General features: G+C 51.5%; 1 protein-coding gene across 5 annotated transcripts in view; it reads right to left on the reverse strand.

Annotated features, from left to right (window-relative positions):
• Positions 1–17,550, reverse strand: part of NR6A1 (nuclear receptor subfamily 6 group A member 1) — an 86,871-nt gene extending 69,321 nt beyond the window's left edge. Inside the window, exons 1-2 of one of the 5 annotated variants that reach the window (XM_083807257.1) lie at positions 17,367–17,550; positions 1,187–1,246 (exon numbers count right to left, since the gene is read on the reverse strand). In XM_083807257.1, coding sequence (XP_083663383.1) covers positions 1,187–1,246; positions 17,367–17,436 — 130 coding nt within the window. In that variant the 5' untranslated portion in view covers positions 17,437–17,550. Of the gene's footprint in view, positions 1–1,186; positions 1,247–5,723; positions 6,400–17,366 lie in introns of those variants that run through there. The other 4 variants (XM_083807260.1, XM_083807263.1, XM_083807261.1 and 1 more) reach the window with 4 other exon arrangements.
• Between the last annotated feature and the right edge of the window lie 262 nt (positions 17,551–17,812).

Consider the following 17,812-nt stretch of genomic DNA (forward strand, 5'->3'; position numbering starts at 1 on the left):
ATTAAGTCTCAATACCTGTTACTGCATTCCGGCCCCTCATGCATTAACTGTAAGCTATGTCAGGCTACAAAGATTCAACAGAACATTAAGCAATATTTTCATAAGCTATACACATATAGTTTATGAAAATAACTATTATATGTGCATGTGAAATTTCTATATAAAAATGAACAACTACAAGAAAGCCTAGCTAGATGAATATAACAGGATTCCATAACACGCACATAACTGCACGCACGTTTGCAACTCTGAGCCTATTTTACGTTCATTCCACAGGACTGTTCTCATTACAGAGGGAGGAAACACTTCCCCTTGCAGAGGAACCACAGTTCTCCAATAAAAGTAAGTGCCATCGGCATGATAACAGAAGTGGAATGACCAGTGTCCTGACTCTGGAAGAACTTTAGTAGTTCTGAGCATCCGAACATTACTTTAAAATGTCAGTTAATAGTATGCCACACTTGAAAAATCCAGTGTTTCTAAAAATGACAAAAAAGTTGCTTTAAATTACAAATTTGCACATAACTCATCCCTCTGTTATGAATAGAATTGTATTGATTTAGGTCTGTAACATCTGCAAGTCCAACAAGGACTTGTTGCCATCTAGTGGATTATAACCAACAAAATGCATTTGATCCTTGGACACAGCAAATACCACTAGATGGAGTATTAAAAAAGAATTCTGAATTCACCTTATTTTAAGTGTCCAGCAGCCCAGATTTTTAGTCACAGAATGTTACAGGCCCAGAATTGCACTGAAATGGAAGATTCTACCAACTGCTTTCAGTTTCACTAGAAATCCCCAGCTATAGCATTTCTAAGTTTAATAGGGATACACTTCAGATGGATACTTTTAGGTCAATGTAATCTACCAGCACCTCAGGTTCTTTTTTAGTCATTGTATCACTAACATTCAGGCATCTACTTTACAGCTTTCACTGATGTATCTCTCATGGTAAAATCTTACCCGACCTACCTTGTGCTGGTGTAAACAGCGATGTACAGACCTGGACTGTGCTACTTCTGTGAGAAAGCTAATGAAATATCAGATCCTCAGTTCTGTGAGTAAGCATTAGCTGTAAAACTTCTCCAAGTCTCTACAGTGAAGTATGAATTCATCTCTTTACATGATCTCAGAGCGAGAAATTCTACCTCATTATATTTGGCAAGAAAAAGAGGTACTTACTGCCCACGGAGTTCATAGGGAGGACAGGAGAAGAGGAACTCATCTGCTCCACATCTGTAGCTAATGAGAAAGTGAAAATGAGAAAGTTGTGATGTGCGTTTTACCAAGCGCCTTAAGTAGTTTTTAATTTTGAAAACGTACATTTATACGTACATTTATAGGCATATCTTTCTTATCTATGGAAGTAGCTTTGAGAAGCACTTTTTAACAACACTGCCCTTTTCCCTTTTACAATATCATCTCACATACCCATTACCTGCAGATTTGCTTTTCAGAATTGCCATTCCAGCAAAACCACTGCAAGTTAGATAAGAACATGATTTCAGAACACTTCGGCATGAAGAAATCCTAAATTCTGTCTGCTTTAAACTGTATACAATAGCATCTTTTAAGCGGAGCATTACTGCAGAAGGAAAGAGATGACAACTGTGTCCAGTGCACCTTCAAAAGATTCCTGATAGGAGGACAGATTCCTTTCCAAAAGTATACAAAATGCTGGCATTTGGTCTGAAGCAGTACCTGAAGCAAGTATCTTTAAAGACAAAGACATTCCAAAAAGCTTTATTTTCCAATATCTGAGAAAAGAAACAGAACTACCTTCCTGTGCTTGCAAATGAAAAAAAAAAAAAAGCGTGATCTGAACCAAGAGCCAGGTATCCTCTGCACTTCAGGAAAGACCCAACCTCCCAGGATCCAAACCAAGGAAGTCATCTTCTAGTAATGGGGTCAGTTTAATTCTTCATGCTACCTAATCTCAGATTTATTCTCTTTGGGGCTGGATCTCTCTCTCAAAAAAAAAAAAAAGACAACATTCACTCTTATCCCATCACCACAAATGCCCAAGTTCAACAAATCAGCCTCCTTCTCCATCATTTTTAGGATGGTAGATACCCACAATTATATATAGTTGTCATATTTAAGAGCCAGCAAACGCATACTACAAGTTTACATTCCTCAGCCACAGAACACAGCCCCAGAAGCCCAGCTCAGCCCGCAGCCAGGGTTTGCTGCCAGGCCAAGCCACGCGTTTCACATTCTTACAGTTCTGATTCGTTCGGCAGCAGCAATTCACTGAGGACTTCTGTTTACACTGAGAAGTGCAAAGTTCTGCTCTAATTAGGCAAACCACAAATGAATGTAAACCCTTCAGCAGACCATTGTCATGGAACACGAAGAGCAGACATAGCACCGTGCTTAGGGAAATTAATCCTGCTATATTTTCAGCCACACCTACTGAGCTCTTTGCTGAGGAGCCTCGGTCTTACTACAGAAGACCAACAGCTTTAGTTCAACATCTTAACTGCCACTCACAATAAAAGCAAGTGACAGGTTTATTCAAAAACGGCCTGGGTTATGCCTATCTTATTTTCCGTTGAACTAGAGATTTACTGCCCAGAACTTCTGAACAAACATGCATTTGTATGGCTTGGCTCTTCCTTGTGTTTCTCGCACCATTGCCCAGAAAGCTGTGTATGGCACAGCCATCCTGCAGCACTCCCGACAGCCACACGCCACGCAGCACATTTTACAGCTCTTCTGATCTGCTTACAGGAAAAAAAAAAGTTTTGCATCTTCCTGTTTTCCACCTTATTTCTATGATCTCCTTAATGCAGGAATTGCTAACCCTTTGGAAGAGCTATAGGCAACTCAAACTGCACACATTTTTGTGAGTAAAAAAGATTCTTTATATGCAGTATAACAATTTTAGATACCTGGAAAGAGCCGCCTTTTTTTCCCCCCCCTATTTAAAGCTAAATATGCTTTCATATATAGCCATAGTGCAGCATTAAAGTTAGTGTTATCCTTCTGAGAACGGCAAGATTTAGTCCATGGAGACGTCAGTTCTGCGCACAACTGAGCTTTCAGAAAGGTTGAAGTAACAGATCAGCAGATGGTCATTTAAAGGTTACCTGCTGCTCTCTGGCAAGGAGAGGTCAGCTGCCCCCCCGTCAGCCAGATGGCAGAGCGCAGCCCGCAGCACTCGAGAAGCGGCGGTGTGAATGACCAGCACTTAGGGCGGTAAGCTACACCTGCAAACATCTGGAATAATTTATCAAGTATCATTCAAAAAGCAACCAAATAACACACGTGCCTTCGGAAGAGTAATTCTGAGTGGTAAGCATTTCGCGAGTGAGCTGGCGTAGGCTCCTGAAGTTTTACGCTGTTTGCTACAATGCCGCATGAAAGTTGTACACAACAGAAGCACAACACTTCCTAGCTACACTTGAAAGGATAATTTCAGTTCATGCTTGAAATTACATCGATTTTTTAATTACCAACATTCACCACGGCTAGCACACTGGTCACAGCTCTCCTGGTGCCCAGCTCTGAAGTTACTCGGACCACCTCCGTGTTCGGCCAAGCCCTGCTGTGAGGCACACAACGCCATCCCAGCGGAAACACGGCGAGCCAAGACACCAAAAAAGCAGCAACAACTTACCTTACAACTTGCCTTGAATAGGTGAATTATAAAATGTCTCTTATTCCCATAAATCAGCATGTTCAATGTTTCATACAGCTCTTTATGAAGCACGGCAATGCTGGTTCTTATACACATCCCTCCCCTCCAGCCCTTTTATTTTCATCACTACATGCAACATTAGGCTCCTAAAAACAATTCAGCTCAGAGAGGAGATATGGATCAACAACCGGCTGCAGCTTTGGAAACAGGTTTGCGCTAACAGATGAAAAGGACAAAAGTCTGCTCAGCTATGAAGAGCAGCTGGTGCCAATACAACTATTTACCCTCTGACCTTTCCTCTGCCCAAGAAGTGAACAGTGCCAATTGTTTTCTTGGATTATATACTGTTTACAAGCCCTGAGTGGCATGAAAGGAATTAATAATTTAGCTCATGGAGCTGATGACCTTTATTGGGGTACCCCCTATTTGCTGGGCAGAAATCAGAGCACAAGGCTGCCTTGAAGCCACAGGGTTGCTTTAAGACTTTCCTACTTTACAGCCTAATTGGCCACCATAACATAAATCAATTATTTCTCCTGTTTTAAGCAACAATGCTACCTATTCTCAACCACTCGATTTCTAACTTCCCTTGTATCAAGCCAGGCCTTGTTCTTCGACTTTTACGGCTGTATAGTAAACACGATGGCGAGGAGAGCGAGGAGAGCTTTGCAGGACGAGGAACGTAGGGAAATGCCAGCTTTTTAGAGGTTATGCTATTTTGAACTTCTCTTGACCTTTGCCTGCCCTTGTCCCCGTTTATGCTAATTGAAGGGGTGCACGGAGGCTACTCCTAGAAATGAACTTAGCCTGAACCTGTGACATAGCATTGGACTTTGAAGGTATCGGTGCACGAGTTTTGGCAGCCCAGCACCAACGGTAACCATCGCATCCCATACAGAAGGAGTACAGCACGCGAGGCACGGTGCCCTGAACAACTGCGGGAGCCCTACCATCAGAAGCAGCAGAATCGTACTCGTATAACCATCAGGAGATTCGCGTTGGGAGGTCTCTGTCGCTCACCTAGTGCCCTTCCACTGGGAGCAGACCTGTTTTCAAGGCTGGACCAGTTTGACCAGGGGTCTCCTCACCAAAGCTTTGAAAACCTCCAGGGATGCTGACTCCATGGCCTCTCTGGACACCAGTACTGCGTCACTGCCGATAACATTTTTATCCCCCTCAAAACATCCAGCAGGAATCTCCATTGCTGCAACCTGTGATCGCTGTCCTGACCTTTTGCCATACACCTCCAAAGAGTCTGGCTCCATTTGTTCCTAGAACCGCTTTTAAAGGACTGAGAGGCCGACAGTTAATCTCCACTTAGCCTCCTCTTCTCCAAGCTAAACAAACGCAATCCCCTCGGCCTGTCCTCATCTGTCAGGCGTTGGAGCCCCCAGCCTCCCCAGCAGCCCTCCTCCGGCCTTACTTCAGCTCCCCAGCCCGTCCTGTGCCGGGGGGAGCCCAGCACCGCTCCAAGGAGCCGTCGCGCTCCCCGCCGCCTGCCGGCTACGCACGAGGCGGCCCCTGGCGAGCTGTCGCCCCCCCAGCACACCCTGCCGACACCCCGAGGCTCGGCAGGGCCCCGCGCCGTTTCGGCAGAGCCGCGCCGCAGCTGCAGGGGGTTACCGCGTCCCAGACGTTGGTCTCTGTTGAACCTGGAGGTTTCAGTCAATCCTTTCCTTCTGGTCACTGAGGTCCTCCTGTGCCCTCCAGGACAGCAGCCCAGCCTCACCGGCCGGTCAGACGCGCGCCCCGTCGTGCCCTGGCCGGTGCCGGCACCAAGCACCGACCCTGCACAGGTCCCCTCGGTACCCGGCCACCCGTCAGCCTTTCAGCTACCGACTGCTACCCTCTGAGCCAGACGGCAGAGTTAGTTTTTCACTCACATTTCCCCATTTGGCCACAACGATGGCACGTCAGACCGTGTCGAAAGCCTTGCTTAAGGTTCAGGTAAACGGCAGTCAGCTCTCCCCCCGTCCGGGGGCCCAGCCATCCCGGCACAGGAGGAAGGAGCCTGCTCAGGCACGGTTTGCTCTGGGTAAGCCCCCGTCAGCGTTCCCAGCTACCTTCCTGTCCTACCTGTGCCTGGAAACATCCTTCGGGAGGATGAGCTCCATACTTTTCCCAGGGACTGAGGCAAGGCTGACCAGCCTGCAGCTCTCCAGATCAGCTACTGCTAAGCAGAGCCGAGTTAAAGGTGATTCATTATCCCTTATCAGCGAATTTTACCATACAGAGACATTCCTCCCCTTTCCCCTACATCAGGCGGAGCTTCTTGTCTCACCTCTCTGCTGAAAACATGCTGCTTGGAGAGAGGAGCGGGAAGTAAGGTCACTTCGTGATAAATATTGAGTTATTTTTGTTAACATGGAAAACAATCACGGTTCCTATTTACCAACAGAGCTGCGAGCATTCACAGCGCTTCAACGTCCCACATGCTGAAGGAGCTGTACCTGCACCGTTCCCTTCACTAAACGCTACGCAGACATTGTTCTTCTAAATGTCTGTTTACATTCCAGGAAAATTCTGTCAGCGTGGTGTCTGATTTATTGATGCCATCAAAAGTCACAGGATTCCTGAAATGCCTGCTGAGACACAAAAATTGGGGCAGAGAGGAGATGCGTGTTGCTGTGGCGTCAGCCTTACCGCTTGAGTTCCAGACTGCGTTTCCAGAAGCCTTCTGCATTTCTTTACCGCGCCGCGGCAGGCAGCCCGCACAGCGCGCACCTTCCCGCCCCGCTCCCACGGGCTCCCACGGAGGATTTCAGAGCACGGCACTGCCCTTATTCACAAGGCCCATCTCTTTTTAAAGGCATTCTGTCCTGATTCGAGAGCAGAAACGACTACAAAATGTAGAAGTAACCAATAGTAAAAAATCGTTGGCTTCAATTTGTATTTTCAATCTGAATTCAGAGCTTCAGGTCGCAGTCTGTTAACACCGGGTCCTGCTTGTACTGGAAGCTCTGCCCAAGATATTCTTTTTGCAGCTGCAATCCAACCACATAATTACTCTCAGTCTTTTTGATAAACTGAATAAGACAAGACTATCAGGCTCCCTTGATCTTTTGGGGCAATTCCCAGTATTTTAGGCGATCGGCATCAGGGCTCTCAGCAGCACTACAGCGTTAGCATTCCAACGCAGCGCTGTCAGTGCCCGATGGGCAGTGAACACGAAGGGCCCACCCCCAGCTTCCAAAGGATCGCATCGGTGTTCTGTGCTGAAGCACTGCAATGACAGGCACTTACTCATGAACACATCTCGCAGCCAGCGCTTCTCAGCATTAACTGCCCGCTCCAAAGGCACGCTGCCTCTGCTCCCGGACGTGCCATTTACCTGGAATACGTTCTGGTTGAACCGGGTATTGCCTAGCAGACAGCCCAGACTACTCCAATATTGAAAGAGCAATTGCACAATCATTCTGTAAGTCTTTGTGCCGTCTGTACATTAGTGAAAATCCTATATTTACTTTTTGGTCACTGATAAAACGTTGGCCAACACAAGTCCTTGGCATACTACCTTAGAAAAATCCATCTCTTCAGTCTACTAGATTTACCTACATTAAAAAGTAAAGTTAACCAATGTTATACAAGGGTAGAGATGCCACTGGTCTTTGAAGCGTTATCAACCCAGACTAACACTCGACCACCAATGACTAACAGCACATTATGTCATGTAGAACATGCCAGAAATCAGGCTGTAAGTTAGCCAGCGTTCCCAGAGGTGCCTGGTTCTGGATGCCAACCACCAGTGCTTCAGAATGGAAGCACGACCGGACCTCTTCGCCATGCCCTTGTAATTCAGCAGCTGGTGCACGACCAGCACCGCCAAACTGATCTGGGGCAAGCACAGACACGTGGTGAGCTCTGAAAACAGTTTTTCCCCTAACCTCAAGGGGAATGAATTTAACAGTGTTCAAGTTTTATTTTGTGAAGATAGCGTTACAGCTCCTGTCTGTACCGGGCTTCAGCTGCACCCAGCCGAAGCTCGCTAGGACTCCGCTCTCGGTGCTAACCTGGAAAGGAGAGAAGAGTAACCGGGACTTACTGGCCACGGGGTCGTGCTCTGTGGAAGGATCCTGGCAGCATTCTAGAACGTGAGAAGTAGGTGTAGGAACTACGCATGCAAACATTCCTTCACTGCTGCCACACATGCTCAGAAAGACTGAACCATTAAAATTAACTTCTGAATGCACAGTGAACATCAAAACACCGCATTAGAGAGAGGGTGAAAGCTTTATAAGGGCCTACGTACAACACGTTTCTGTAATGCTCAATCCTAAAATAAGATAGCCGAGCTGCAGCAGGTATGCTCCCTGTACCATACAGAAAGCTACTGTAGGCATCCTGTGTTTAAGCCTATAACTCATTTTCAGCACAGGGAAGTGGCAGGTGTTAGAAATATGATATTCTCTGTTGTATAAATCAATCACCAGAGCTGTAGCTCTCGCCGCATGTCACGAGAGGACCAAATCAATGAATGAGCTTACCACGTAGTTTGTCAGTGCGGGTGTAGCCGTGGTTGGTGCTCTTTCATTTTCGTGAGGTCTTTGTTTCTTCCTACGGCCACCTGAAAGTGTTTTGTGGCTCACGCTGACGACTGCAATAAACGAACTGTCCTTTGGCAGCAAAAGGATCGACCCGGAGCTCCCCGTGCCCGAGGGATGCTCAGTGCCCGGGTGTGCGCCTCCAGCTCCAACGACGCTGCAGCCGGAGCCGCCAGCGCCCCGCGAGCAGGCACTGGGCTCCGTCCCGGACACGAGACCAGCGCCAGCTCTGAACCTCTCCCTGAGACCAGACGGGAAGGGGCAGCTGTCCTGCAGCTGCAGTTACCTGGACCCCGAGAGCACACGCAGCTCCTCTTAACCACGTCTGCTACGGGATCTGAGTTTTACACCCTGTTAAAGACGTTTTCCTTCCTCAACTACTGACTCGAGCAACGTTCGTGAAATTCAGTGATCTGTGGCCTTCCAGTCTCATTGACTACTTGCCTTGCAGCCCTAAAATACTGACATTTCGGGTTTTGTTGGAGTGAAAAGCCTACATTATCGGCCTCCTAGGAATGGGGACTGCATACAGACAAGAGTCAAGGGAAATTTGATTCTTTCTCAGCACCTACCTCTCTGCCTACTGTCTCTGGTGTTTGCAAACTGTATTAGCTCCCGCTGCTTGCAATTCCAGAAACACTCCTTTCTCTTTGGGCCTCATTCCATCTGCATCTGTCTGCTGCTATAATCTCATTTTGCAGGATGCCATGTCTCTTATTAGCTTTTAAGTGTGGTAGCACACATCTAAGCATCACGGAAAACATGGCAGAAAGTGTTTGAGAACTAGAAAACACACTCCAAGACAGAAGCATCATTCCTGGCATTCGGATATTTGTTGATATTTATCTCCGTTTGTACTAGATTACCTTAAGGACAAGGAAAATACCTACATTTTTAAAAAGGAAGCTACCATTCTCCCCAGTGGAAAACTCATTTTGAGTGACTTTAGCATACACTGCTGCTCCAAAGACAAATCTGAGGCTTTAATTCTAGTTTAATCTAACCTCAGAGCAATAGTACAGGAATTCACATTTTGCTGGTTTCCATGAAAAGGCAGTATAAAATTTTGCCTTTTTTTGTACCAGGTTAAGACATATGACTGTAAAATTTGTAATTCTAAAGCACTACTCACATACATTGAGAGAAATCTGTTTCTATTCTTCCGTTTGAAGCTGAGCATATTTGCTCACCAAGTAGATTAAAAACATTTGAAGATCAGCATGTGTTTTTTTTCCACCAAAACCAGGCTAAACAGTAGCAGCAATTTATCATTCAATTTTTTATGCAGCAGCAAAAACACAGCTTAAAGGAATTAGCTCCTCGGCGTACAGCTCCAGCTGTCAGGACAGGGTATCAGCACCTCCCCTTCTGCTCATGACTCGTTCGCCATCTCCTTTAGGAAAGCGTCTTTGAAAACCTGCATCCCGGACAGCTGAAGTGTGAATGGAAAATATCCGACTCAGACAAAATAGTTTGGCCCCTGGGCCAGCGTCCCACGCCTCGGGCCAGCCAAGGCAAGGCACAGGCATGGCACTTACCGAGCGGCTCCGCTCTGTAGCGCTTGCCAGGCTCGCGCTGCGCAGGGCACGGCTCCTCCTGGTGAGCTCCGCACAGCGGCACCGGGGCAGGCGTGCCACCGCAGCCTCGTTTGTCCCGACAGCGTCCCTGCTCAGCAGCGCCCGACTCCCTCACACTCCCAAACCACAGACATTCGAGTTCTCTCCTCGTGTTACAGAGGAACCGAGCGCCCCACGACCCCGAAATAAGAACCCCACCTTGGCAGTCCCGCGCTCCGCAGATGGCCGCGTTCTGCTTGGCCAGCGGCGTGCTTCGCGGCTCGCCACTTGAGCACCGGGCCAGCTCCCCCCCACCCGCAGCTACAAGCCGTGTCCGAGCCTGGAAGCAGCTCACCCTACCAAAGGAGAAAGTTAATCCCAGCGTGCCCTGATCTGCAGCCGACTGAACGAGGTGAAGGCAGCCCGAGTGCTGCCCCGTGTTCCAGAGAGGGGCAGGATGGCCAGGAGGTGATTCCTCGAGCATTTACAACATAAGGCACGAGAGCTGCAAGCATATCACAGCTTCCCCTTAGAAGTTTATCACCTTATGAGCTACAGGTCATTATCTTCCTTGCTGACAAATAGGATAACGTTTTTATAAGAAAAAGACTCAGAATTTCTAATAGTCACAGCTCAACCAGAAAAACAATGGCTCAAAGAACGTAAGAAAAAGGGTTTCAACATCATTTTGGACCAGAATACTCTGAAGCAAGAAAAACCTTGCAGATCCTACCGGCTACGCTGGAAAGCCGCAGAAGTGGAGCAGTGTTTCAGAGCAAAGCCACAGGAACAGCACCCTCCTGACGGCAGGGCTGGAGCTGTTTAAATTCGCACACTTAGAAGATACTGAGCAGCTCAGTACCCTCACTGACTACAGAAAGAGGAACTAGTTTGTAACAACGGACATTGAAGCTGCACGGGGACCGACCCGTTGGGTACCCGGCGATGCACCCAGCTGCCCGCGTGCCTCCGGCACCCGCTGGTTACGGGCACGGGCTCCAGGAGCTGCCGCGGCCAGTAAACCACCCCAGCGTGTAACGTGAAGGTGTGTACTAAACACCGGGGTTTCTCAGACTTTAAAAAAAAAAGTACGGAGTACTTCCAATGAAGCATTTGTTCCGTTTCAGGGGTTAGCAGCACGCCGTCCCAGCAGGCGGAGGATGCACTGAGCAGCGCTGCTCCTCGCTGGGTGTTGCGTGGGCATGCCAGGAAAGCGCGTTCAGCGCCCGAGGAGCTGCCAGAGCGCAACTCCTCGTCCCACAGGGAAGGCCGTGGGTGCCCCAACCCTCGGTGCCCCCTCCGGCAGCCCCTGGGCACCAGCTCAGCCTCGTGTGAGGCCCTTGGGAGGCTCAGCGGGGACGGGCAGCGCAGGGCCTTGCCGGAGGCCGGCCCGAAGGAGGGGAGCCCCAGGCGCAGGACAAAGGCCTCCGGCCACCCGGAGGGAAAGCCCGGCACCTTCCCGAGCACACGTGCAAAGGGCTGAAAGGCCAGACGTTCTACACCGACAGCGCCGGGTTCAAGCTTCTGGAGCTCTTAAAATAGAAAAACGGCCCAGGGAGCCACGCTGCGCCACCCCCAGCAGAGGGCACGAAGCAGCTCCAGGGCACCAGGGCAGCGGCACCGAGCGCCCGTGAGCCCGATGCTGCCCAAGGACCGCGCTGCCTGCACGGCGAGCCCGCTGCAGGGCTCACTAGGGCCACGAGCGCAGCACTGCTCGTCCCATAGCAGGCACGCAAGAACTGTTTTTCCGGTGAAGGAATTCTGGCAATGGAAGTGACAGCTATTTCACTACAAATATTACGGTATTCCTTACACAACGGCTATTGCAGGAGTCCTCAGAGAAAGCGCAGTTGTAAACAACTTGCTTGTTTCAGTTTACAGCAATTTACTAGATAAGAGTTCAAGTAACCCCCAGCCGCCTGGTACAACAAAATACCCTGCGGAGGCTGGCAGTGACTGTTTGCTTATTGTTGTGCAATCTCTAGGTCTACGTATATATTTTTATTTTTAGCACGGGTTAAACACGCAAGAAAAGGCGCAGCATCCAGAGCTCCGTTCCTTCCCCAGTACCAGTCTGCAGCGCAAGCTATTTCAAACTTAGCTCGTTTCAGGAAGAGGCTGTAAGCTTTTGTAACTCTGCTCCTGCAGGGGCAGGCAGCGTGCTGCTGTACCTGCGGGTGGGGACAGGGAGGCTTGGGAACAGGAGACGAGAACGGCCTGCTGTCGGCTACAGAAACACCAAATAAATCCAGGAGCAAAACACAGCTCAGCTCAAGTGCCGGAAACGTCTTTAGTCTGAGCTGAGACCGCGTAGAGGCGATTAATCAGTTTTCTTCACAACTTCGCTGTTTGTTTGTTTTCAAACGCAGAAGGCAGCCTGCCGCACCTCGTGTGCGAGTCTCCGCCGGGGAAGGACAGGGGCACGGCGCTCCTCCCTGCCGACGCGGGGGCATTCCCGGCAGGGCAGCGGTCCCGCTTCCCACACGGGGTGATCGATCACGCCCTGCCCCTTAGAAGGGCCGATCGGTTTCCTGGTGCCAGGAAAATGATTGATGAATATTTCAAGCCGTGGGCCTCTCCTCCTGCTGGGTGCCCTTTTTACACGTCTCCACCGGGCCTGGGGAGCTTTTCCAAGACTAGGAAGTGTCATTTTTATGGATATCATCCTGTGGCAGGGACAGCGCGCTGGGGAGAGCTGCTGTGTGAATCAAGACGAAACACCAAAGGCTGGCTCCAGCGTTAAGGTAACAAGGCAATGCAGCAGGCATCGGGGAAGCAGGGAAAGAGAAGCAGGCAAAGAAAAGCCTCGTGAAGCCGCGGGCAAGGCGGGAGGCACGGACCAGCCGCACCGTCAGGCTGCTCCTGCGCCTCGGGAACGGCAGGCCGCCTGGCGCGCCCGCACCCACGGCTGCTCCCTCACCGCTCCGCAGCCCTGTCGGGCAGGGAAACGCATCCAGCCACAGGTCTGCGTCTCTTCTCTTTCTAGAGACGCTTTCAGAAAACAAACTTGAAAGCTCAACAGAACATTCTGCCTGGGAAGCACCGAACAAGAATTTCTAACAAGGCCGAGCTTCGGCTCCCGGTTCGCACGGGCCGGTGGCACCACCGTAAACCCAGCACCGAGCTTCATGAGCCTTTCAAATCCACGTCCCAGCAGCCCACACTTCGCACACACTTCCCCATTTCGAGCAGTAGAGCCACGTCCCTAACGAAATACTAGGTGGGCTTTATGACCGGCCTTCAGTCACCCCACGCGGGCTCCATGCGGCGCAGGGGCGCGATGGCCGAGCGGGGCCCTGCCCCGGGTGGCTAAGCTGACAGAGCCTGCTTGGGAAAGCCGGGTGCTAGAGGCTGCGTTCGCAATTAACCCCCGCTGAAAAACACCAAGCACGCACCCAGCATTACTGCTGGGCGATTCAGAAACCAGGCCTGAGGTGCTAGGGAGGAGCACCGCTCCCAGGAGAGGAGCGCCAGGCAGCGCAGGGCCAGCGGGTCGTGGCTCTGCCACCGCTGCCCGTCACCGCCAGGGTACGGAACAAACGCTTCGTGGAAGATGACAACAGAAATAAAAGAGCCAGACTGAAGCCTGCTGATTTTGACTTAATCTATGTCAGCCAACCCTGTCGGCCGCTAGGAACTCTGTCTCAGCGAACCCAGCACAGCCACACAGCGACCAAGCTCTCTTCGTGTCTTCATGCCCAAAGGGCTCTGGGAACGAGCACAGCAACTTCGGCTCCTGCTGAACTGACACCCAGAGCTCCAAGTCCGGGAGAAACACTACTCTAAAAAGCTTACGTTCCACTGCAAAATAAGAGAAGACCCCGGCCAGGCTGGTACCCACCCTAAGCCAAGGCTCAGTAGCCAAGAACACGGCGCTGCAGGGAGGGAAGCTGCCCGCAGGTGAGGCCAGCTGCTGCCTGTGCCCAGCAGAAAGGCAGCTCTCCGAGGCTGTCTATAGAGCTGGCTCGGGACCTGAGATCTCATAGCAAGAGCGTACGTAACACGTTTACAGTAGCGATACATTCAGAGCAGTTCTCACTGTGCCTTGCCAAAGAATGAAGTCAGGTTACGGCTGGGAGACCGAAGGAGAAGACTTGCAGAGGACACGGGCAGCGCCTGGCAGCAATTCCACGCAGCACAACTTTCTCCATTTCCTTACGACAACGCTGAGCGCCACCAGGCACCCAGGTAAGCCACGTGCTCCTCAGAGGCGTGCCGGAGCCAGCGGCAGCCCCGCACAGCGCGCCCACCGCAGCTCTCCGCTACAGCACGGACTGCCTCCGCACTCCTACCTTCTGGGCGTTTTCAGACTGATGTCCAAGGACGTAAAATTCAAGGTTGTATTTCCTTGAAATATTTAAACTTCCCATCAAGTTTCAGCCGAGAGATGTGCTTCAAGACAGGGACAGCACAGCACTCTGCAGTCAGCCTGACGTTAGAGCTCCGGTGAATTTTTAGCATTTTCACACAAAGGGAAAAACAGCTAAAAGCATTAATCCTTCACAGCGACCAGCAACTTCTCCAGGTTAAATTTCCAGCGCCCCCACGAAGGCAGTAGCCGGGGCGAGGAGGCGACGCGAGGCAGACGCGCCACTCACGCCTCGTGAAGGACACAGGGTCCACCTCCGGTGAGCGAAGCTCCTTACTGAAGAGCTGCCGCAGAATTAGGGTACTCCAGGCGTAGTCTGCCTTCCAGATAAGTTACTGGCAATCATTTACCGATGCAGAATTTCACTAAGGCTAGCCTACCAGCAGTGTATTTCCTCTTTCTAGAAAAAAACTGTACAGAACCATTTTTATCAACATAAAATCTGCAGTCTTCTAATTAGGTAATTAGAACTGTAATAATTAAGGCTAAAGCTGAACCTCGCAGGTCCTCTTGTCCCCCAACTTCCCTTTCTCAATTAACTCTGCGAAGTGATAACCACTGTGGCTTAAAGGCTCAAAAAAAAAAAGGGAAGGATCAAAAGGCTGGTTTAATACAGCTGGAGGGAAAGAATGCATTTCGGCTCACCAGCAACCATCTGATGAAATCCTGGGCCAATTCTTTATGTAAATGACTTCATTAGAATCACCAGATTACACTGCTGAAGGCTTTATTTAAATAGGCAGTTTATCGACAGGATAAACTGTGCTCTCATTCTCAGAGAATGCTAGTGTAAAAGCATTTGTTCAAAGCTGCCACCACGAAGAGTTGAACAGTAATTCACTAAACCACTTGCAAATTTGCCTCCCAAAAAAAGATATCAAAAGTGACCTGCCAGACACATGACTAAAAGCTCAACATTGCTTCCCAACAAGCAGTAAAAACAGCCTCCTGACCAGAAGATTCCGTTTTATTTTCTATTGTAGAGTAACTTTACAACAATTCATAGCCGAAAAAAATTGTTGCAGCTCCACATCACAGACTGCCTGCTAAATACATTGCTAGTCTTGTTTTTAATACAAAAAGGCACGCATAAAGCCTTTTCCCCCGATTAATGATCTACAGAAGCCATCAATACTGAATTCCAGCTTTACACCAAGAGGTATTTTTCCATCTAACCATCAAACCAAAACAAACAGCAGAATCAGTTCTTCCTAAATTATAAATCTTATTTCTCACCACATCCACAAGCTCAAAGTTCTGGTGTTTATTGTTGTCTATTATTATTTACAAAAGCAAGAGCCACACACGTTACGCAAGTCAAAACCGAGCTGAAATAACACCGCAACTTCTTGTTTATTCAGAGACATTTGACTTCAGCAGTGTTGCCATTCGACAACTCAATTTGTTTTTCTTCCTAAACCTTCAAAGAAATGTTTATAGCAAGTAAACTAAGACCTAGCTGTATCAATGAAATAGTCTTTGTTAAGCAAAGGCTTATCTCATCAGATGCAAAGCAACCAAGCATAAAGAGCCACTAAAAATGTCAGTGCGTACCAGTAAACTTTCTAAGAGAGCTGCAGGAGAGGGAAGGGATGCAAGCAATGGCATTTTTCTTTGAAAACTTCGCATTCTCTGTGCTCTCACAACTTTGTCCTTCTTTCTGCTGCAAAGCTCACCCGGATCAGAAATTTACCCATCGGGAACATTAAGGGAACTAAATAATTCAGTTAGTTTCCCGATACTTAAATCTTCCAAGACTACTCACACAAAGCGCCCGCAGTTGTCTTAATTCTAGACAACAAGCTTTACTCTTGTTTTATTTGAAACATGAGGGCTTTTATACCGCTTCAATTATTTTATGTTTCATTCACGGAAAAAAAAACAACATACCAAATGAAAACCCCAGGGAAATTGGTCTTAAGGGGACCCCGCCAACAACTAATTGCTAGCAGTGCAGGAAAAGTGAAAGCCCTAACAATATTATTTAAAAAAAGAAGTGACTTGACTCGTTTGCCTTTGATTCACCCAGTTACAAAATACGTTTCTTACACAGAAGGGGACGCGCTCACAGTGGTAAGGAAAAGCCATCGCCTTAGATTCTGAGGACATGCGAAATGCCCCCTGAGATAATGAGGCTGTAATTGCCAGTAACCGCTGCCCTCAGATCCCGCGGCCGCATTTCAAAGTTCCTCCGAGCCTCTGTCCCCGCAGAGCCCGGTAAACCCGCGGCAGCGTGCTCGGGGTTAGCACAGGAGCCACGTGCAGGGCTTCAGTGCATTAATGGGTTTGGGCATCGCCACCAGTAACGCAACCTACTTTGGGGCACGATTCCATACGGCGTTTTTTCCTTAAAAGAGCGAGAGAAAGAATCCTACCTCAGGGCATCGAAAGAGCTCCGAATCTCTGTTGGGATAAGGAACCATCGAGACCCCTTGCCTTGCGTTACCATCCGCAGGTACTTTGCAAGCCAACGCAGTGACAAGCCGACCCTTTCCGCTCCTCCCCCGCCCGCAGCGGGCTTTAGAAGGACTGAAGGTCACGCAGCGGCCCAACACCACGTTTCACGTTTTTGAAGGCGAAGTAGTAAAAGGCTGTTACCCCACCCCTGCAGGGAGGCTGACCGCGGGCACGGGCACGGCACCCGCCGGGACGCGGGGCCGCTCCGAGCGGTGGCACCGGGCGCGGGGGGGGCGCCCCGGCCCCGCGTTGCCACGGGAGGCAGGCGGCGGGGCCGGCACCGCTGCGTGAGGGCCCCGCAGGCGCTGCCCCGCGAGCAGAGCGCCGCGGAGGGGGCTTCCCCGGCACCCGCCCCGCCGGGCAGCCCGCGGGGGGAGGGAAACGCGGCGGGGGCGGCTCCGCGCGGGGGGGACGCGGCTCGGAGCCGCGCTCGGGGCGGCCGCGGGGGCACCGCGCGCGTGGTTGGGGGGCCGCTGCCCGCGGGGAGCCCTTCGGTGCGGGGAGAGGCGCCCCGGGGTGGCGAACGGGGCCGGGGGCCGCGGGACGGGCACGGCCCCGGCGCTGCGGGTGGAGAAGCGCCCGCACGGCGCCGGGAACGGGCGGGCCGAGGCCCGGGGGGCCGGGGCCGTGCCCGCCGCGCGGCCTTTGTTGCGCCCCCGCCGCCCGAGCGGCCGGGCCGGGCCGGGCCGTGTGGAGCCGCTGCCCCGCCCCGAGCGGCCCCGCTCCGCTCCGCGCCGCGCCGCTCCGCTCCGCCGCGCCCGGCCCCGCCGCCCCCGCGCCCCGCTCGCTCACTCACCGCTGCGCGGCGGCCCCTTGGCGGCGGCGGCGCGCGGCTCCGGGAGCTCGGCGGGCGGCTCCAGCTCCATGGCGGCGGCGCCGGGGCCGGGGCGCGGCGCTCTCAGGGGCCCCGGCGGCCGCGCGCCCCCATGGCCGCTCCGGGCGCTGCTGACAGCCGCGGCCACCGCCGCTGGGCCGCCCCGCCCCTCTCCCTCCCCCCTGCGCGGGGCACGACGGGAAACGTAGTCCGACCGCCCCCGCGGCGGCCCCGCCCACCGCCCCGCCCCGCCCCGCCCCTGGCCCCGCCCCCGCCCCCCCGCGCGGCCCCGCCCCGCCCCGCGCCGTGCCCCGGCCGCCCCCCGCCGGTGCACCGGGAGCGGCGGGGCGCCAGGGGGCAGCCGCCGGCCGGCTGCGGCGGGCACGGCTCGGCGCGGCCCGGCACGGGCACCGGGCGCCCGGCACCGG

Source organism: Anser anser, assembly GCF_964211835.1.
Source record: "Anser anser genome assembly, chromosome: 21".
NCBI lineage: Eukaryota > Metazoa > Chordata > Aves > Anseriformes > Anatidae > Anser > Anser anser.